Source organism: Dasypus novemcinctus, chromosome 3 (genome assembly GCF_030445035.2).
Source record: "Dasypus novemcinctus isolate mDasNov1 chromosome 3, mDasNov1.1.hap2, whole genome shotgun sequence".
Lineage (NCBI taxonomy): Eukaryota > Metazoa > Chordata > Mammalia > Cingulata > Dasypodidae > Dasypus > Dasypus novemcinctus.
Window position 1 is genome coordinate 117226825 of NC_080675.1, and position 22368 is coordinate 117249192.

The 22368-nt window shown below is 42.2% G+C and overlaps 1 protein-coding gene across 8 annotated transcripts in view; it reads left to right on the forward strand.

The window, feature by feature from the left end:
* SQOR (sulfide quinone oxidoreductase) overlaps positions 1-21971 on the forward strand; it is a 43516-nt gene extending 21545 nt beyond the window's left edge. For 6 of the 8 annotated variants that reach the window (XM_012520311.3, XM_004480191.5, XM_071214172.1 and 3 more), the window contains exons 3-10: positions 1804-1974; positions 5947-6000; positions 9235-9429; positions 10952-11161; positions 14541-14724; positions 19472-19539; positions 20248-20426; positions 21673-21971. In XM_012520311.3, the coding sequence (XP_012375765.1) occupies positions 1804-1974; positions 5947-6000; positions 9235-9429; positions 10952-11161; positions 14541-14724; positions 19472-19539; positions 20248-20426; positions 21673-21730 (1119 nt within the window). In that variant the 3' untranslated portion in view covers positions 21731-21971. Of the gene's footprint in view, positions 1-1803; positions 1975-5946; positions 9122-9234; positions 9430-10951; positions 11162-14540; positions 14725-19471; positions 19540-20247; positions 20427-21672 lie in introns of all 8 variants that reach the window. The other 2 variants (XM_071214174.1, XM_071214173.1) reach the window with 2 other exon arrangements.
* The last annotated feature ends 397 nt before the right edge of the window (positions 21972-22368 follow it).

Genomic DNA, 22368 nt, shown 5'->3' on the forward strand with positions numbered 1-22368 from the left:
CTGTGGCCAGAAGAAGCAGCCCCACCCAGAAGGGAGAAAGTGCAGGGAGAGAGAGAAGACAGGTATTTGGCCCTTTGTGTTCCCCTCCTCATGTCCAGAAGAAAATCAGTAGTCCCTGCACTTCTGTCTCTGTTCCATTGTGGGGAAGGGGTGATGAGACGGGTCCAGGAGCCTCTGGAAAGGTGACAGTGGGTTTGAGAAATTTAAGCACGAGAAGGTGGAGGTCAGGGAAGATGGTGCAAGGGAAGAGAAGAAATTATAAAGGAGAAAAAAATGCATGAACACTAGAAGGGAAGACTGAATTTGGAAGGGTTTTTAAGGCATGATTTCATGAAAACATGTTAAGATTGTCCAAGAGATGCAGAAAAATATTTACGATATTTGGCAGTTTGCCTTATGTTTCCCAAGGAACTAGGCATACACTAGGTGGGAAGTGTATCCTTGAGAAGGAACGCAAAATGGATCCAGTGCCTAGATGGGTGGGATTGGGGCTAGGACAAGAAAGGCACACTCCTTTTCAATACTGCATGAGATCACACTGGGCTTTGTTGAAATCACTGATTATGACCTGAGAGGAGACTAGAGGGTACTCCCAGTCACTTTCTTTTGAAAGTGGCTTCTCTTTAATTCAGTGATAACATGTTCAATGACAGTTTTATCAGGTGGCGTTCTCTTTGGTGTATGGGTATCTTAGCTAACCCCTGGGCAGGTCTCCCAGTGGGGCCTCTCTTTGTAATGAGATGGGCCCTTCTGAGGGACTGGACACAGTTTAGGAGGGCAGACTTTGTGCCCCATGGGGTTGCACAGGATAGGAGCCTCTTGCCTCAGGGAAAGTGGCGGAGTTGCCAATGGCTCAGGATTTTGTCACTTTCCCTCCTATGCCTGGTTTAGTGGTTGCTGGAGCTGATGCTGTTCCTTGTCTAAAAAAATCTGAGCTTGTGACATTGATAAGCTCCCATAGCTGGATACTTCTGCCTCCTTCCTCTTTGGTCTCATCTGTTATTAGCTGCAGGGGGATTGCAAGGCCATTCCTCTTGTCCCCTTCACTTCTTTGTGGGTTCTGGGCTGTTATGTCTAGCCAGATTGAGGCATTTTGGTGAATTTGAGAGCTCGTCATTCTCTGGTCCTCTCCATAAGTGAATTGGAATTCTAAGAGGCCATTAAACCAATCTACCCTTTGCCCCTGAGTCTAAAACTTTCACAACTGACTTAGATCGAGAATGGACATTAGAAGCAAGAGAACTCCAGAGAATAGTACACGTTTGGGCATATGTTGCATGGTGGGCTAAAGTCTCTGAGAAAGGAGAAAGGGGCACTATTAGAAAGTGTCTGCAGTTCTTCCATGGGCTGGGAAAACACTAAGTGGAAGTTAGTGAAGTTTTGAGGGTTCCTTAGAAGTGGCTGTAAACTTCCCAATCTTAGCATAGTTCCCACATATTTTGGAGGAACCATATTTAGGCTGCTGGGCTTACCTTTCCTTTGTACATAAATATATCCATTTAAACACCAGTTCACCTTTCAGCAATAAATAATCCAATGGTCTCTAAAGATAGTCTGTGGCTTTTTGGGTACTTTGGTAGAAGTTCTTTTGGTTGGGTGACTGTCCTTCAGAGCTTAACATAATAGGAGATGCCATCAGGGGGTGGAGGGGTTTGTCTTCTGGGGGCTTTTCTATTCAATGCTTCAAGGGTCAGAAGGGAGTAATTGAGAGACCCAGCTCATGTTCCTTTAGCTATGACCCTTTTAACTAAAAGCTTGATGAGCCTAAAGCCGAAATGAATCCCCAAATACTTTGTTTCTCAGAGACATTTCTATCAGCCAATCTGGACACTGGTGGGAGCTGGTGCCAAACAGTTGTCCTCATCTGGTCGTCCCACAGCGAGTGTGATTCCATCCGGAGTAGAATGGATCAAAGCTAGGGTGGTTGAGCTGAACCCAGACAAGAACTGCATCCACACAGATAATGGAAAGGAGGTAACCATGGGGGGTCTTTGGATCTTTGGTAATCTTAGGGCTTGTACTAATGTATATCCCTTCTCAATCTGGACAGCCTTGTGGTGAGAGGGTGGTGTGTGTATGTGTGTCAAACACTGCATGAGATGAGAGGGTGTGGGGTGAATGGAGGATAAGATGGATGGGAGGAAGGACTGAGTGATACTGAATTAACAAATGGGCATCTAAGGGGAATATTTGTTGAACACCCACAGTGTGTCCCTATTGCCTAGTATAGTATCTTGCATCTGAATGTGTTTGAACAAATGCTACTGCTACATATTAAAATAGTGCCCCATGAAAGGGGCACTAGAAGAGAAGAGAAAAGAGATGAGACGAGACGAGATCAGAAGATAAGAGAAGGCAACTGTACAGAACAACCCAGAATAGAATGGGGCCATTTTCTCCCACAGTTTGATGCAACCTAAGATAGTATTTGCCTTTTCAGTGACAGTTACCGCAGTGCTGATTCATGCAGAGCTTGAGGTCAATTCAAACCTCTGGGTCTTTTCTCACATGACCCACTGTCAACCCAGGCTTCCCCTGTTCTGAATAAGTGCAGTTTTAATTTGTCTTACTTAAAGGTAAATATATATACATTTAATATATATAATATTTACTTATTTTTAAAAATATTATTAAACTAAAATAATTCTATGTATTGTATTTCCCCTGTCGATGGCTTAGAGCTTCCTTATTTTCCCCAGCATCTCCAGGGCCCTGGGCTGGAGTAAATGCAAAACTCTTCTCAATTTACAAGATTGAGCTTGGGGTCTCATTTCCCTTACCAGTCAGCTGCCAGCTCACGGGGCCAGAACACCTGTCTCTTATAATACACATCCCCTGCTTCAGCACAGCAATGTCTGTCTCATTGATTAGACCCCTTCACACAACAGAAATAGCTCAGAACCCTCTGTGATCGCTCATCTTAAGGATCATAAACTTGTCTCGTCTCTTGAGAATGAGAGGCACTTGCAGATGCTCTCACTTTTGAGCCCTGCTTATGACTCCTAGACACTTTGTCTTGTTTGAGGGATGGGGAGAAGTTGATACAAGCTGGTAAGATTTTCTAACAGGACTTTATTAAGCAAAAGTATTCCATAGCCAGATATCAGATATCAGTACATAACATCACGTTTGAGCTCTCACCTTGTTGGTTTTAGTTCATCCTCCAATTCTGCCTGGATCTTTTGGAATTTTGATTCTGTCATCCAATGAGCAATTTCTCCTAGCTGTTATCCATAGATGACTTCCTTTAAGTGCAAGGTTTTAATTTTGTGATATGTTCCTAGAGAGGTTTTTTTTTTTTTTTTTTAGGTTTTTAGACATTTTTAGAATAAGTTAATCAGCATTCTTTAGCAGCTGTTATTCTACCTAATGATTCAATTTTCCTTTTTTACTTTCCTATGTTAGTCACAAGATGAAAGACAATTGAAGGCGTTACTGAAATCAGAGTCAGTGTGTCTCTGACACTTTCCCAACCCAGGAGTCTGCCGGGAATATGTCCCAGAAGGCTGGCCTATGCTCATCCTCCAGACTCATCAGGTCTACTCTTTCCCTAGCTCTTGCTCTCACCACAACGGCCTGTCATTTCATTCATGAGCCACCTTCTTACCTAAGGACCTTTGTAAATGCTGCCCTACCTATTCTGCTAGCAAACTTCTACCCATCGTTAACTTAGACAAGTCTTCCCTGTCCTGCTAGACTAGCTCAGGCCCTCCCGTGACATACTATCACAGTGCTGGTGATACAGTAATTTTTTGTGTGTTATTAGGTAGTAACACATGTTTCTCTTGTTCATCACTGTATGGCTGGGACCTAGCACAATGTCTGACACATAGGAGGTGCTCAATACATATTGTGCAAATTGTGTCTCAGTGTCTTCATCTGTAAATGGGAATAATAATAAAACTTCCTCACCAGCGGGTGTGAGGATTAAATGCCTCCGTACTTGGAACAGTGCCTTACTCAGAGTGAAGCTCAAGAGATGTTTCTGTTACTGTTTTTAAAAGAAGACATGGGAAAAGGGGAACTATTTCTTGAGTATCTACTGTGTACCAGGCATAGTTCTACCTGCTGACTGACTAAAAGGAGGCTTAACAGCTGTAAAGCCATATGGTGTTCTTTTTCTAGGTTACTATGAGACATCTATTTAGAGATGAGGTTAGAAATTTGCAAGGGATGATCAGCCTACTTACTAAGTCCACAGCATTGGATTTTACCTCCCAAACCCTCTGTATTAAATTAGAATACTTGCCCACATTCAGCCTTCTGGCCAGGTCTGCTCTGTGTTCTGTGATTGCTCAAAAGCCTTGTTGGCAAGTTTTTGTAATTCCTTAAGGTTTCTGTCTTCTGGCCTGGAAACTTGAACTCCTTCAAAAGGCTTGAGGCTTTTTGTTGCTGTTGTTGTTCCCTTGCTGCCTTCGGGTTTATTCTCCCTTAATGACTTTTTCCCCCCATAAACTTAAGTTTGTTACTAGTCTTTAGAAATAACAAAAATTTTGTTGCAATAAAACCACCAAGGATTTTCTTGTGGACAGTGTTCATGTCTCTCACCTGTAGATCATCACCCCAGACTCCATGCCTCCTCTGATCTCATGTGCCCTCACTATTTAACATAGTTGAATCATCCATTTAATGGGCCCAATATATTTTCATAGGGAACATCAGGGAGCCAGTTCTATGGAAAGGCAAAGCATACACATGAAGATGGTTATATTATCTATCCACTCTGATAAAATATTATCTATCCACTCTGATAAAATTGCATTTTTCACAAGCACTCCCATCCTTCTCTCCATCCAACAAATAATACTGAGTTCCTCATTTTAATTCAATGACTGTATTAGATTCTGGGAATAGAAGGAATAAGACATAGCCCTTATTCTTTGGGAATGTTCAGTAGAGTGGGAAGGATAGTACTCTTACATAACATGGCAAGTGCTCTAACGCACCCTGTACTCTGTGCTAAGGGAGCTCAGGGCAGGGGCCAGGTGGGGAGGGTGGTGGAGTCATAGGAGGCTCACTGTGACCTTGGAGCTGAGTCTCCTGGATTACAGGGTAGGACCTCTTCAGCTCCTTGCTCTCCTCAGCTCCCCAGCCTATGCCAAACACTCTAGATGTTAGGTCTTTGCTTTTCAACTGTGGTTTTATCAGCTTCCTTGCTCTGCTTCTCCGCTTAGTTCTTGGTTGTGGTTACCACCACCTGTTTCTCCTTTCAATCATCCTCTGACTCCAGTTTTCTAAACACATTCTCTTAATTACCATTCTTCTTGTTCACACTTTCTGGCCTCAATTTGTTTTCTTCCTGATGTGGGTGCCCACATCCTTAACTCACATTTCTATCACTGTATTTATGGGTACTTTTGCTCTTAGCATAAACAATCACTATACCCATAATTAAAGAGCCTCATTCATCTTGTACAGATTATAAAATAAGATCAGGTACACTATACCATGTCCTTTTCCATGACCCTCAAAAGAGCCATCTCTCATTTGTGATATTGGTCCAGTCCATATCATAGGGTAGATTTGTTTGGGATTCACACATTACATCATAGATTTCAAAAGAAATTCGATTGTCTCAAGATTAAGAAGTTATTCTCCTACCCCTCAACATGAAAAAGTGTTAACATAAGCACAGTGCAATTAATTGTGGCCTCTCTGCTATTGTTCTCCAGTGTAAAAACTATAGGTGCCCCAAGCTTTCAGCTAGGCAGGTTACATGGTAATTGTGCAGCCGCAAGGCATGCGACATCAGAGTACAGTGGGCACCATGGCACACCAGAGGGAGCATTCCTCTATGCCTGCCCTGCTGACCTTCCTCGGCCCCAAGTCCCATTGGCATTAAGGAATTGAAATATGGTGCTGGCCACACACATCTGAGGCCTGTGTCAGCCCTTATGCTATCACTTCTTGGGTTCTGGTCTAAAATAACATTGTTTTGTATTGCAGATCTCCTACAAATATCTTATTGTTGCTCTCGGAATCCAGCTGAACTATGAGAAGGTACTGTTTTAAGTGATTTCTCTGTTACATTGGCCTACTTAGGCCAAGATCAAACACTGCATTCAGTTGCTTTCACTTCTTTTGGACAAGAAAACGTTCTTAGAATTCCTCTTCTAGTTCTATTTCTACACAGTCCTTTTATGGTTTTAAAACAGTCTTCTCTAAGATTCTGCCAATGGTAAAAATATGTTCCAGCTTTTGGCTTTAATCAGCATTCAGCGTGTCTACACCCTAATGGTAATTCTTACAAAACAGCAGGCTTTTGCTCACTTAGAGGAAAACTGCCTTGCAGTGTAGAACTGAGTTGGCTGTATTGAAGATTAAATTCCCCTTTGGAAGTAAGATTTAGAATATGAATTCTTAGGGAGACTTGAAGGGCAGGACAGCAGCAATTAGCTCGTCAGACACTGGGAGGAACTCTGGGTTTTGTTTTGTAGAGGCTGGGGCTTCTTCTGTGGTGACTGAGGCAATACGACTGCTACCCAGGAGGTGTTCTTAGATCTCTCTTTTCAGTGAGCAAGGGAGCTGGAGGCTGTCTGAAAGTCATGAGATTCAAGTCTATTTTTTAAAGATATAATGGAGTAAGTTAGTAATTATCTTTCCAGAAGCTGACTGGGGACTTTGGATAAATAATTTTTGCACATAAAGCATAGAGATAAAGAGATCACAAGCTGCAGGAATGTGATCCAGGCAAGGGCCTCATCTGAGTTGGCCCAGGAAGGGTCTTTGAAGTATGTTCTTGCATAAAAAGCCCCACTTGTGACAAGTCCAGGGTAGTGAAAACACCTTTGTGTATATTCTGTGAAGGTCCAGAGAAGCCATATATTGGTGTGAAGGTCATCAAATGAGTTTGAGTCATGGTTCATGATTCTCATGTAAATACAGACAAATCACATGGAGTAGACTCTACTGAGGAAGGTGCTAATCACAATTATTTCTCGGAGGTTCATCATTCTCAAAAAAGTCCCCACTAGTATTGACTTGGCTAAGACAGTGCATCTTCACAACTCTGTCTCCCAAACAACCCACAATGCCATGTACAGAGGAATGTTTGATGAGACCAGGGCGGAGAGTTCTTAGCAGTGTCTTGCAGAAAATTGAGACAATAATCGTTAAAAGTAACTATTTTGGAGTTTCTGTTATGTACCAGGAGCTATGCTCGGCATCTAATATTGATTCCTCACAATTACTCTTTTTTTTTTTCTCCACTTAATGGGTTAGGAAACCAAGGCTAAGAGAGGGTAAGTAGCTTAACCATGGTTACTGTATTGCTTAGAACTCCTTTACTGCAGATGCTAGAGAACTACCCAGGTCATTGTAAACAAAAAGAGGGGTGTATTTGATGAGGATACTGAGGTGTCTTGGAAACTCCAGGGCGGGAGTATAAGGTGAACCTCCAGAAGGACTGGAGCTCAGATCTGGGTCCTGTCGGAACCCAGGCAGCCTCTCTCTGCCTGCTCATCTCTGCTTCTTTCGCACACCAGCCTCATGAGTCCTGGAAGACTGATGCCCTGCTCGCTTGTCTGCTCCATGTGCAATGCTGTGTGCAGCCAAAGGGAGAATCAGCTCTAATCTTCTCAGACTCACACTCTCTCCCCCTCCCCCTTCCTCCCTCCTCCTCTGGATTCAGTTTCCAGGGAAGCAACTCTCATAAACTGCTCTTCATGATGCAAGTCATCCTAAATGGAACCGGGCTACCACTTTTCTCTTAGCAGTGTTTTTCTCTTAACAATTCATCTTCAGACTAGAGAGAAACAGTGAAGGAAATAAGAGGTCAGTTGAGGTTTGTTTTGGAAACCAGGAGGTATGGCGGACCTATGGGAGGACCTGGTGGTCAGGGCTTGGGTTTGGTTCTGAAGGATTCTGGATGGGCCTCTTCAGTGTCCTCCCTTCCTCAGAAGTATATTCCAAATATCCAATGTTAGCATAGATGTAAAACTTTGAAAATATTAAAATGCTAGGTGATTTTATCATCATCATCATCATCTTCATTATTTAGACTGCTAATATTATAACTACTTGAACTGTGGCAGGTGTTGTGATCTATAATCAAAACAATAGTTGTTACTGACCTTGCCCGTGGATAAATAATGAACTGAGGCCCCTGCTGGAGGAGCTCAGAGGACTTGGTTTCCTTGAGACCTGAGGTTAAGGCCATTCTGCTGTGCTTGGAGTGACTAGGTATCACCCTCCAGTCTGTAGAATGGCATGAGGAGGACCGTCTTGATGACTGTTTTCTGATGTTTGAAGTTGAACCTGTTCTTTCTAGGAGAACTGGTGCTTAAGTCCCTTAATTCAGTCTGTGACATCTTAATTGCACTCTGTGAACCTTCTAACATTTAAAAAAAGTATCCAGGTAATCTTATTGGCAATAATAAACTAACATTTATGGAGTGCTGACTGTGTTTCCATCATTTTTTGAAGCATTTCACAGGTGTGCTCTCATTTAATCCTGGCAACAACTCTGTAAAGCAGATACTTTTGTAGATAATGTACATAAGCTTCTCAAACCTCACTGTGCCTTAGAATCACCTGCAGAGCTTGTTAAAACAGATTTTGGGCCTGCCCCTAGAGTTCCCAATTCAATAGATCTGGGATGGGGCTTGATAACTTGTGTTTTGGGCAAATTCCCTGGTGGAGCTACTGTTGCTGTTACGGAGATCAGACTTTGAGACCCACCAGCTTAGAGATTTTAGGTAATTCACCCAGGCTCAAAGTGCTGGGAGGTGGAAAAACGAGGACTTAAACCAGGTCTGTGGGATTCCAAAGTCCATGTTTTTAATTACCAGACTTTATTGTCTATACCAAGCATTGGATCTGGCATAACTTGATAAAGAGTAATTTAAATTTGCTTTTAATGACTCAGTATAAACGATTCTTGGTCCTGCCTTTTATTCTTCTTCTTCCCAGTAAGGCAACTGGTTCTCCAAAAAGGAAATATGGCTGGACTTTTGCCTTCACCTTGATGGTGGGAAGAGTTGTGTTCAAATCCATGGTCTTCAAGGCTGGGGAGGCAGCGGAGGTCCCCTGGACCGAGCCCATTCTACACTTTGACAGTGACCTCATGCATCATAGCTCAGGTCTCAGCAGATTCCTCCCTCACCTGCCTGCTCCATTGTGTGTGAGTGTGATAATACGACTGAAATACTTAAGAGGTTGTAGAAATGGCAAAGAATGAGGACTATCTAGCCATTTTCACTGTTGTTAAGAAATAATTTATGTGCTTTGTTGCAGATTAAAGGCTTACCTGAAGGTTTTGCTCATCCGAAAATAGGGTCCAATTATTCAGTTAGGACGGTAGAGAAGACCTGGAAAGCTCTGCAGGACTTCAAGGAGGGCAATGCCATCTTTACCTTCCCAAATACTCCTGTTAAGTGTGCTGGAGCCCCACAGAAGATCATGTATTTATCAGAAGCCTATTTCAGGAAGGTATGCTCCCTTTCTAGGGATGGAGATAAGGGGGGCAGGGACCCAGTGATAGCCAGAGTTCCATTTTTGTCCCTGTCAGACCTTTTTGATTTCTAAAATTTTATTACGTGTGTATGAAGTTATGTAATTGAGAGTTTGTAAGAAACACAGAGGAAGTCACTCACAGTCCAGTAGCTTTAATACAGCTACTCTCATCAATTTGACTTGTCGTCCCAGACTTTTCCTATGTAAAGATGATCATACTGTATATCAAAATTTAGAAGTATTATATGTTATTAGATAGTCTTTGTGACATAATTTTAAATGTACATGTAAAAGTCTGCTAGGGAGATGTGTTGGAGATTTTTAAAATATTTCCATATAGTAAGAAAATTAGTTGTAAATGGTTTATTTTAATATATAATATTGTCAACTGCTCCCACTCAAGATGAATATTTCTGGCTCTTGATTCACACTTTCTTTTGCACACAAGGGGTCAAATGCCAATTCTGAAGGAAAAAAAAAAGTGTTCATGTAGAACTTGGAACATTGGTGGAAAGAGACATTTGGGCAGGGGAGGTCCTCTGTGTAGGAGCAGGTATCTGCAGCTCAGACGTACCTGATATGAGATTGTGAGAGAAGCTGCTTCCATGCCCCTGGCCCTTGCCCTGGATGTGACATTTGGTTTACCAAGAAGTGGCTTGGCTTGAGACAGTGGTAGGGTTCAAAGTAGCTTGTAGTTCTGTAAACGGACAGATGGGGAAAAGGGGAGGGGAAGGTAGGCTAGAGAGTTGTTGGATGTGTGCCTGGTTCCCTGCACTGGGTATGCCCTTCATTTGAATTTCGCAAACCTGCAAGAGCCCTGCAGGTAGGGAATTAAGAGCAGTTCTGGGAGTGGTTTATAATTGTAAGAAAGGCATTCTGGGTCATAAGGGGTTGGCACAGCCTTCTGAGGTTCTTATCCACCTAACTCGCTTTCAAATGAGATCCAGGTGAGCAAATCCCAAAGGGACCTGAACAAAGGAAAAGAGTGAGAGAACAGCTGTTTCTTCCCTGCTGGAAATTCTTTTTGCATAACACTTTTCTCTCAAGTTTTGCTTGATCCAAGAGAAAGTTTGTCTTTCAGGTGCCACAAGATCTCAGCACTTGGGAGAATACCAACTTCTGTGAAACATGAACAATGGTGGAGTGTAAGAGCCAGGGAAACAGGAACTTTGTTGTTTACTGCTAGTCTCTCAGCTCCTAAAACAGTACCTAGCCAACTGTAGGACCTCACTGAACATTTGAGTGAACAAATAAATGAACAGTTCAGCTCTATTCTATATTTACCTGGACTTAAACAGTGTCCACCTCAAGCCTGGACTCAAGTGTACAGTTAACTACTTTTTCACTGGCAGAAAACAAGAAGGAAGGGGCACCAGACAGGAAAGAGTGATGGGCAAGGACTCTTCTGAGGGTTGTAATCCTTGTCTAAGTTAAAAAAAGAAAAGTGACTTGATTAATGCTTCAGTGTTGGTTGTTTCTCTTCTCTCCTTTTTCTCAGATGGGAAAGCGACCCAAGGCTAATATCATTTTCAACACTTCTCTTGGAGCAATTTTTGGGGTTAAGAAGTATGCAGATGCCCTGCAGAAGATCATCCAGGACAGGAACCTCACTGTTAACTACAAGCAAAACCTCATTGAAGTCCGAGCCGATAAACAAGAGGCTGTCTTTGAGAACCTGGACAAACCTGGAGAGACCCAAGTGATTTCAGTGAGTGGCGACGTTGAGCTGCCAGCCAGAGGCATCATCTACTGGATGGTGCCTTAGAAGCAGGCAACCCTGTGTCTCCCTGTCTCCTGCCATTCTGTGCTGGGGAAGGCTGGTTAAAATGAGCACCTTGATGCAGTGATAGGGCCAGAAGGTTGATCAGAATGGGTGGGGAAGTGAAAGAAGCTAAAGGCTGTGCCTGTGCAAGGTTTATCTACTGGTGCTGACTGAATTTTTATACCATTCCTTTGTCTTCACTTTTCTTGGCACTGGCTTATTTGAAGCAGCCCAAACTATTCCACAACTTCTATCTAGTATTGCTCGAGTTCAGGGAGGGCGTCCTTAAGGCGGGATCTGGTGATTGTCTTTAGTTTGTAGCATGTGAGAAACAGCCCCAGCAGTGAACAGGAGGCAGCCCTCTGGGTACCAGAATGACAGACTGACTTTGAATATCTTTCACCTGTGCATGAAGGAAAGCTCTAGCCTTTGTAATGTGGGCTTAGCCTTTATGTGTCTCAGTTTCTTATTCTGTGAAGTGGGAATACTACTTTTGTCTCTGTTTGTCTCATGGAGGATTATGAGGATTAAGAACAAGATGTAAATACATCTGGAGAAGGATGCATGGGAGAATTGTTTGTTTATATCATTCTGGCAAGAGCTGTTAGCAGTGAGAAAGCATTGCACAGTCACATTTTATTCATTCAGCATTTTTAGAGGAATGAAGAGCTCCATAAAAGGAGTTTTGAAGGAACCAAAGATTAATCTTCTAAGCATCAAAGCTTCAAAATTTAAGCCTTTTAGTTCAAGCTCCTTCTTAAATGTATGGCACACATCTTTCCTTTCTTAAATAGAGTATATTGAATATCATTTAAAATTTTATTGATGACTCAGGGTCATAATTTTTGAAAACTTTTATTTGGAAATAATTTCAAACTTACAGAGAAGTCACAAAAATAAAAACAGAATAAGGAATACCATATGTACCATTTACCCAGATTCACTTATTAGAATTTTACCCTTTTTGTTTTATTGTTTGATCTTCCTCCCCATTTCTATCCCTCTCTCTCCATCAATCTATCATTTCCCCCAAAACATTTAAAGGTAAAACATATATTTGGCCCTTTACCCCTAAATACTTCAGCGTAAATTTCCCAAGACAGGGCTACTCTCTTATCTAACCACAGTACAGTTATCAACTCAGCAAATTGAATATTGAAGCAATACTTTTGTGTACCATTTGTATTCCAATTTTGTCAATAGACCCAATAGCATTTGTATTCCACACTATTCCACAACCCCCCCACCCTTCAGTACAGGATCCAGTTTATAGTCAGGTATTACATTTAATTGTGATGTCTCTTAGCCTTCTTTTTTTTTTTTTTTTAAAGATTTATTTATTTATTTAATTTCCCCCCCTCCCCTGGTTGTCTGTTCTTGGTGTCTATTTGCTGCGTCTTGTTTCTTTGTCCGCTTCTGCCGCTGTCAGCGGCACGGGAAGTGTGGGCGGCGCCATTCCTGGGCAGGCTGCTCTTTCTTTTCACGCTGGGCGGCTCTCCTTACGGGTGCACTCCTTGCGCGTGGGGCTCCCCTACGCGGGGGACACCCCTGCGTGGCACGGCACTCCCTGCGCGGCACGGCACTCCCTGCGCGCATCAGCACCGCGCATGGCCAGCTCCACACGGGTCAAGGAGGCCCGGGGTTTGAACCGCGGACCTCCCATATGGTAGACGGACGCCCCAACCACTGGGCCAAAGTCCGCTTCCCTCTTAGGCTTCTTTATTTGGAACATTTCACAACCTTTCTTTGTCTTTTATGACATTGACATTTTGGAATCCTACATCTCCTCTCTCCTGACCTCTTCTTTTTCTGTTTAAATAGAGCAGTCCTCATTTTGTTTCCTTGTAATGAGTCTCAGGTTATGCTTTCTAGATTGGAATGCTCCATGGGTGATAATGTCCTCCTAGTATATCACATCTGAAAGCACGCAGTGTTTATCTGCCTCTCAGTGGTGATGTTAATTTTGATCGCCAGTCAAGGTTGTCCAATTTTTCTGCTATATAATTACTATTCCTTTTCTACCTTGCTACTGGTAAGTCTGTGGGGAGGCATTTAGAGACCATGCAAATAGCCTACTCCTCTTTAAAATTTCTCCCTAGATTCAGCCTCCATTGATGATTCTTGCCTGATCTGGTTTTTATTATGGTGGTTGCAAAATGATGACTTTCCAACTCCAACTCTAACATCCCCTGCACATTTACTAGTAGGCCTTGGCATTCTACTCTAAGCGAGAGCTCTTGCTTCTCCCTTAATTAATTGATGATCAACATGGACACATCAATTCCTATCTTTCCAGTGGTTTATAATTCATTACTGTACTTAATTATTTTACTGCTCATATTTGCCCCTTCAGGTTGGCTCCCATCATATTTGACCCCATCATATTTTTGAGCATGTCCTTACTCTCTGGCTTAAGATGTCTCAGGCTTGTCTAGTATCTGCCTGTCCCAGCTCAGGCTTATCATTCTGAATAGTTCTTATAGTTATTTTTAAATTAAAAAAAAATTTTTTTAGGGCTCGTTATCACTTTACAAAAGGGCCTCAAACTACTCCTTTCTTTGATTTTGTGCATGCCCTTTTTGTACATTTCCAGTTGTCTTCTTTTCTGGCTGTTGAGCAGTTGTAAGGGCTTTGGAAGGTCATTCCAGTCTCAGCTTTTAAAATTTGCTGCTTCTAACCTTTTATTGGCTGGAAAGTGCAACAGCCACTGCCCCTTGTACTGCTCAGTAAACCCAGTACTGATTCATACCCCTTTCTTCTCCAAAATGCTAGTGAATATTATTACCACCTCTTATTTTATCTTAAATTGGTATTTTGACAGTTTTCTTTAGGTGCCTGGGTATTTCCTATATCTGGGAAAGGTGCACACTTACCAGCTCCTAACATGGTCTTTACACATTCCAGGAACACCGAGGATCCCTTTGCAGAATAAAACGTGTCAAGAGCTGAGTGTCAGTGAGAGAGCAACTGAAATACATCACCCCTTTAATTTTAATTATAATGGAAAGATACACCAATGGATTCTTTCAGAACCTTAGTAAGAGGCACTGCAGAATCTCAGATTCCCCCATGCGTACTGCCAAAGGGACCAATTGGACTCTGTAAGGGGAGAGCATGCCAACAGATAGAATGGTAACTTATTTTACCAGCAGACTTCTTAGGAGTATGTAAGATCTTGGAGAGGGTGAGGATCCGAATAAGCACTAATCTGTGTATGTTCCATGCAGCCATAATGCAGTGTATGGGATAAAGAAGATAGGGAAGAATATGTAGGGCTGGACAAATATTAAAAAACCACAAACGTGAATGTTCTTCTCTGGTGTAGTATGAAATGCTTCATGTCACCCCTCCGATGGGCCCACCAGATGTCATCAAGATGAGTCCTGTGGCGGATGCTGCTGGCTGGGTGGATGTGGATAAAGAAACTCTGCAGCATAAGAGATACCCAAACGTGTTTGGGATTGGGGACTGCACCAACCTTCCTACATCAAAGACTGCCGCGGCAGTAGGTAAGATAGCAAGCTCCGTTTCTCCCTCTCTCAAAGTGATGTGACCCCAAGGCACCCTCAAAACAAAAACAAAAAATTTGCCACAAAGGGCATTACATTAATGATGAAGGAACTTTTGTGGCCTAAAAATGACTTTGACCTCCCTGGCACAGAATCATATTGTCATGGACCTAGTGTTGTGTAAAGAAGAATGTCTCTTTCCAGGGCTTTGCACCAGAGCAGCATGATCTTACGTGCCTTGTGTAGGTCAGAGGGCTTGTTTTCAGGGGAAGAGGCATTGGTGCAGGGGTTCTTAACCTTTTTTGTTCCACGGACCCCTTTGCCAGTCAGGTGAAAACCACAGACCCCTTACTAAGTCTACATTACACTGTGTATTATTTACTAAATATATCACACCTACACCAACACATCCCCACAGGAAAAATGGTTTTTTTGAATTTCAGTTCAAGCTCATGGACCCCTTAAGAACCCCTGCATTAGAGGGAGGGCCTTACTTTTCCAGCTCTCTGGAATTCTCTACTTCTCGTGTTGCCATACTCACATCTGCACTTCACTCCTGCTGCCAGACTGTTTTTCCTCTGCCTGACACACGGTAAAGATAGGAAGCATTTGTTTCCCCAGAAAACACATGTGAGTCAATGAAAGCTTGCGGACCAGAAAATTGCTCTGTTAAGACAAATATATTGGACCATGCCCTGATTGGTACATGATTAAGGCCTCAGCCTGCGAAAGTAAATTTTAACTTCTGTGTTCTGCACTGGCAGTGGTGGGGAGAATTGACTTTTAGTCTGTGTCCTCTACAGACAGGAATTGTCTCCTTAGGATGCTGTGAAACAGGGGCCTCCCTGCTGACAGGCATGGCAGGGCTGGGTGTGAATTGCATACCTGTAGAGCTTGTTGTGTTTCTTTTACTGACTTTCAACCTAAGAAAGACTTTCTTGGAGACCCATTAAATGTCTTTTTTTTATTATTAATAATAATTCCCTCCTAACTTTTTATTTAAAAAATCTCTAGCCTATGAAAAATCTAAAAGAAGTAATACCCTTCAGGTACTAAGCAATTATGGAGATTTTGTGATATTTGCTTCATCACTCACATATTTATGTACCTGTTTTTGCTTAGTCATTTGAAGTAAGTTTAGACTTCATAATACTTCACTCTTAAATACTTCAACCTATATCTCTTAAGAAAAAGTACCTTATCCTCCACATCCACAGGACCATTTTCACTCCCAGGATATTTAACATGGTATGCTAAAATAGTCTCATATGCAATCCAATTTGAATTTCTCTGGTTTTCCTAAAAGTGCCCTTTAGAGCATTTCTCCCTTCAAGCCAAGAGACATTAAAGGATCACCCGCTGCATACTTGTCATGTCTCTTTGGTCTTCTTCAATCTAGAACAGCCCTTAGGACATTTTGTTTTATTTTATTTTTTATTTTCATGACATTGGAATTTTTGGAGATCCAGGCCAGTTATTTTGTAGAATTTCCCACAAGTCAGAATTATGAGTTTTCCCTTGTGTTTAGACTCAGGTTACACATTCCACAAGTGATGCTGTATCACATGGGGAGCCCATCATTGATGAAGCTGGATTTCATCACCAGGGGAAGGGGGATCTGCTATTCTCCCATTGGAAAAGTACCTTTTCTTTTTGTATTTTATAGGTGGGATGATACTTTGAATTCTTTATATTTTACCCAATGTAAACCTGTTGTATTTCTGTGATGAAAATACCTGTGATATATGTAAGGCTCAGATTATCCAGCAAATTTTAGCCTACTTAACAAAAAACAGAAAACAAGCCAAATCATTTAATTCAGTATTTTGAATAGATAATATTAAATGTGACTTAACAAAAAGAGGTAAGTGAAGTCTTGCTTCCAGTCCTTTAGTCCATCTGCTCAGTTTCCACATTCCTCCTTACCACTTTTATTAGTTTTTGTACTTAGAGTTTCTTTATTCAGATACCAACAAATAAAAAAAACATTCTTTCTTTCTCCTTTTTTTGTACAAAAGATAGCAGACTATACATACTGTTTTGTAGGCTGCAATTTTCACTTGGTCTATCTCAGCACATAAAGGCCACCTGCATTTTCTACGTATTCTTTTTACAATCTGTATTCTATTGTGTGGTTGCTCCAAAACTTATTAGTCCAGTCTTAGTTTATACTTGGGTCTTTTCCAACCCATTGTTATTTCAAACAGTATTGCAGTGAGTGTGTTTCTTTATATGTCATTTCACACATGTGAAAGTCTCTCTGCCCTTCTCTTTAATGTTTAAATCGCAGTAGTCCCAGCTCTCCCACAGTGGGTCTGCAGGAAGTCTCATTTCTCACTAGATTCCCCTCCCCACATCCTGTGAGTAAACCTAGGAAATGCTTACACTTGTTTCCCAAACTTGTCCCTTAGGTGTACTTGGCACCCAGTCAGGTGTCTTACCTTACTCCAGACCTCCACCTTCTCTGCCTTGCCAGGCTGACTTTGGCTTTCCTGGGGCCCTGCTGCTCGGCCCCAGGATTCTGCCTTAAATACCCACAGGACAAACAGGAACAAGAGGTTAACTGAAGACTTGGGCATAGCAAAAGGGGATTGTAATGCAGGGAAAAGCTGCCCATGCAGGCCTCCACCCATGCAAACCTTAAACCTGCACGTTGGTGGGGCTGTTCCAGGTCCACAGGCCTCGCCCATCTGCCAGCAGCACCCACTGCTGCCTTCTCTCCCTTGGCCTTGATGCCTAGTTGCAGGGGCCTCTTCAGGTTTCCCCAGGACAAACCCCGAACCCTTTATGGTACCCAAAGAGGAACAAAGAGTTTTCCATGTTGCTTTGCCCACAACAAAGACAGCCATTTAATATTTTAAAGCAGAGTTGCTTAGTTGTCATTGTTTTGAATATTTTCATCCCAGCAGAAAAGCATTGCTCTTTTGATTTGGGGTAGATATCAGCAACTACAGCCTACAGGCCAAAGGCAGTCTGCTGCCTATTTTTTTTTTTTCCAGGAGGTACTGGGGATTGAACCTGAGACTTTGAATGTGGGAGGCAGATGCTCAACCACTGAGCTACACCTGGCCCTGCTGCTTGTTTTTGTATGGTCCTCTAAGAATGGTTTCTATAGAGAAACTTTACAATCAACAGGGAAAATTAACTCCAAACATTGTTAAACAAAACGTTATCCTTCGAAGAATTCCATTCTTCTCAGTCAAGTCTATATTATACTATCAAAAAAGTATATTTATTATTATTATTATATTTTGAGTGTTTTCAATATGATTTTGTGGAAATTAATTTTCTCTCTTGTTACATATCTTTGATTTTTGCTTCTTGGCACAGAAAGCCTAAAGCATTTACTATCTGCCCCATTACAAGAAAAATTTGCCAAACTCTAATTTGGGGCCTTAAAAAGACCCATATTTTAATGTACATTTTATAGCATAAAGATAACTCATCTTTTTTCAAAATAAATCCAGTCTTCTAGAGACACAAACTGCTTATATCTTTAAAAGGGCAGTTTTAATAATTCAAAATTGAACATGGAATGGGATTAGATGATAATAAGGAATTATTAATATTTTTGAATGTGAAAATGCTATTGTGATTGTGCTAAAAAAAGTCCTCATCTACCAGAGATACACACAGAAATATGTATGAGTGAAATGGTTTGATGTCTGCTCTAAAAGTACTCCAGAAAAAAAAAGTGACACAAATTGGTGCATAGGTGAAACAAGAATGTCAGGGTTATTGATACTATGTTTGAAAATTTTCATATTAAAAAGGCACTTAGGGAAGCAGATGTGGTTCAAGCGATTAGGCTCCTGTCTACCATATAGGAGGTCCAGGGTTTGATTCCTGGGGCCTCTTGGTGTAGGCAAGCTGGCCCACGTAGTGAGCTGCCTGAACAGAGAGCTGGCCCGTGTGGGGTGCTGGCCCGTGTAGGCATGCTGGCCTGCACGGAGAGCTGGTGCAGCAAGATGATGCAACAAAAAAGACACAGAGAGACAAGAGACACAGCAGACCAGGGAGCTGTGGTGGTGCAAGAGATTATGTGGTGCAAGAGATTATGCACCTCTCTCCCACTCTGGAAGGTCCCAGAACCTGTTTGTGGTGTAGCTTAAAGAGAAGACAAACAGACCCAGAAGAACATACAGCGAATGGACACAGAAAGTAGGCAGCAAACAGAAAACAATGAGGGGGTGGGGGGGAGTGATAAATAAATAAATCTTAAAAAAAAGGCAATTATATATATGTCCTTATATACACAGACATACACACATACACACTTTTGGTCCAGCCTCAGTCAGGGCAGTCCATTACAGAGGAAAGTTCAATATTTTGACTAATTGAATATACTTGATTATGAACAGGGATGCTAGGACATCCTGGGTGGCCAGGGGAGACTGGGCACACACACCAAGCTGACATCCATTGACGCCCAGGAGGAAAAGTGCGGTTGGGATAGGGCCACTCCTACAGTCCTCTTGTTTGAACTGTTAGCCTTCCTGTTGCAGAGAGTTGGTGCCTCCCTTTAAACCCACAGGGAAGTCTGTGTGGGCCTTTTGAAGTTGATGAATTGAAGAACCTCCTCTGGTAGTCAGAACTTCAAGTAATAAGAAGAGTTGTGATCTAGTCACACTTCTGAGGGAGTGGGGGTGGAACCTTCTTAACTTGTTCACATTAAAATTATTTGCAAATTAGTTTCCATGGAAAACTGAGATGCTTTTATTTTCCTGACTTTCCATTTCTCTTATAGCTGCCCAGTCAGGAATACTTGACAAAACTATTTCTCGCATTATGAAGAATCAAATACCAATGAAGAAGGTATGTATGTCTTATAAAAATCATTGTCTCAATTATCATCTTCCATTCTGCAAGAAAATAGTGTTTTCCCACAATTTTGCCACTTTCTTAATTAGTTTCTCCAAATTGGGCACCTCAACAAAATATTGTATTTTGTTTTATAATTTATATATTTCACTATACAAAAATGAGAAAATTACGAGAAGAAAATTGGAACCACTCAGAGCAAAAGATAGATTTTTTTTTTTAGATTTATTTTTTATTTCTCTCCCCCTCACCCCAGGGTCTGCTCTCTGTGTCCATTCGCTGTGTGTTCTTCTGTGTCTGCTTGCATTATCAGGCAGCATTGGAAATCTGCATCTCTTTTTTGTTGTATCATCTTGCTGTGTCAACTCTCCGTGTGTGAGGCGCCACTCCTGGGTGGGCTGCATTTTTTTCACATGGGGCAGCTCTCCTTGCAGGGCACACACCTTGTGCATGGGGTACCCCTACACAAGGGCGCCTCTGCATGGCATGGCACTCCTTGCACGCGGCAGCACTGCGCATGGGCCAGCTCACTGCACAGGTCAGGAGGCCATGAGGATTGAACCCTGGACCCTCCATACGGTAGATGGACGCTCTATCAGTTGAGCCACATCCACTTCCCAGAGCAAATGATAGATTCTAAACCATCTACTTAATGCTATGAAGGAAACAGTCTTTCAAACTAGATCTCATTTTTAATTTTAGTACGATGGTTACACATCGTGTCCACTGGTGACTGGCTATAGCCGTGTGATTCTTGCCGAGTTTGACTACAATGCTCAACCGCTGGAAACCTTCCCCTTTGACCAGAGCAAAGAGCGACTCTCCATGTACCTCATGAAGGCTGACATGATGCCTTTCCTGTATTGGAATATGATGCTAAGGTAAGTGCAGAGACTGGTGTAGACTTCTTGCCCCAAGGGCATGTGTTTGAGCTAATTGCTCCAACTTGTGCAGGGTGATTGGTTCAAGGAGGCCTTCCAGCTTCAAGGGAAACCACTATCTAAAGCAAGATTGGCTAAGGGGAACCATCTTACTCTGCCATTTCTCATGGATTAGTGATGGTGGGCTGTGGAGGATTTCTAAGCCTTAGCCAGGCTTAGTGGCAAAGAGGACTAGCCTGGGTGAGGAAAGGGAGGTTGGAAGTTATAGCATATCTACCATCCCACAAAGGGTGCGGCCTCTTCTGTTCATTATTAGTAGGGGCCAAGTCTACTGTTTTCCATGCTCTGGCCCTCTTTTAATCCTGGATAAATATTAAGAATAATGATGATGATAATGGTAAATCACTATTTGCATGTCAAGTACTGTCTCATCTGCTACTTTACTTTTGTTTTTAGTATATTGTAGGAAAAATAAAACATAGCAGTTAAGAGCATAGACTTTAGTCAGACCTGTGTTTGAGTCATGCCTTTGCCATTTTCTAGCTGTGTGTCCTATAGGGCAAGTTGCTTAAACTCTGTGTTTTAGTTTCTTATTTTCAAAATGAAAATAGCATTATCTACTTCATAGGATTATTGTGGGGACTAAATGAGATAACACTCAAAGAGACAAAGACATAGTAGGAATTTAATAAGCGAATAGGGTAACCCCCTGTGAGATATGCAGGTCAGGATACCTACACCAGTGGTTCTCAACCAGGAGTGATTTTGCCCTCTTAGGAGACATCTAGCAATGTCTGGAGATATTTTTTGTTTTATCGTCACAACTGAAGGGTTGATATTGGCATCTAGTGTTTAGAGCCAGAGGTTTTGCTAAACGTCCTGTAATATACAGGATAGTCCTCACACAAAGAATCATCTGGCCCCAATATTTACAGGGCTAAACTTAAGAAACCCTTGTGACTACTTAATTTATGAACAAATAAAAGCGGAGAAGTTATCAGTTTGCAGTAGAAGTACAAGTTTGCTGAATCCATACCCACACAGCAAGTCAGTGCCAAAGCTCGAACTGGAAGCAGGTCATTTCCTCCTAGTTGTGGGATGGCTCTACCTCACTAGGCAAATCTTGCTTTAGGTGCTGATAAGGATGCTCTGTGAGCAGCAGCTTGGCTTCCCTTTCAACATTCTACTGGCCAAAGTCACCCCATCTCTTCTGCTACAAATGTCTTTTCTGTATCATTTCTTACAGGGGTTACTGGGGAGGACCAGCCTTTCTGCGCAAGTTGTTCCATCTGGGTCTGAGTTAAGGACAGCTCTGGATGGCTTCTGGACCAAAATCACAGTCATTGATGGACCCAGAGCATCATGAAAGACTTGGAATCAAATCCCGTGAAGAGTTTGGATGATGGTGACGAAATGCTTCCTTTATCAGTGTCTCCAAACAGTCACCATGTGGGCTTCCCTGGTTGAGCTCGAGTCTTTGGAACTAGTCAAATGAAAGGAGAGCCTACTATTTTCTAAATAAAAGTTTGTTGTTGATTGAGATTCTATGAGAAAATTTTATTTTATCTTGACTGGTATGAGTTAAAAGTTATAACACCTGGGAGACAAAGATGGTGGTGGTGGGATAGCTTCCTTGTTATCAGCCTGTAGCTGCTATAATTATTATGTCAGAGCCTGTTTGGATTCACAGTAAAACAAGAGTCATTCCAGGACAAAATCGTTTCAACACAGCATGTGGCAGCCAAGAGCATGTGCTGTTGGGACTCCTACTGTGGGAGCATTGTTGTCGGACAGCCCAGGTGCTGCCCACCCAGACCCCCCACCATGTTAGTGCTGAGGCCGCACTTCCTGTGGCCAATCACTGAACACTGCAGGATGCTCAGCCCATTCCTGTGGGATGTGGGATTCCTCCACTGGCCAACATCGGCCCCAGGACTCCGGA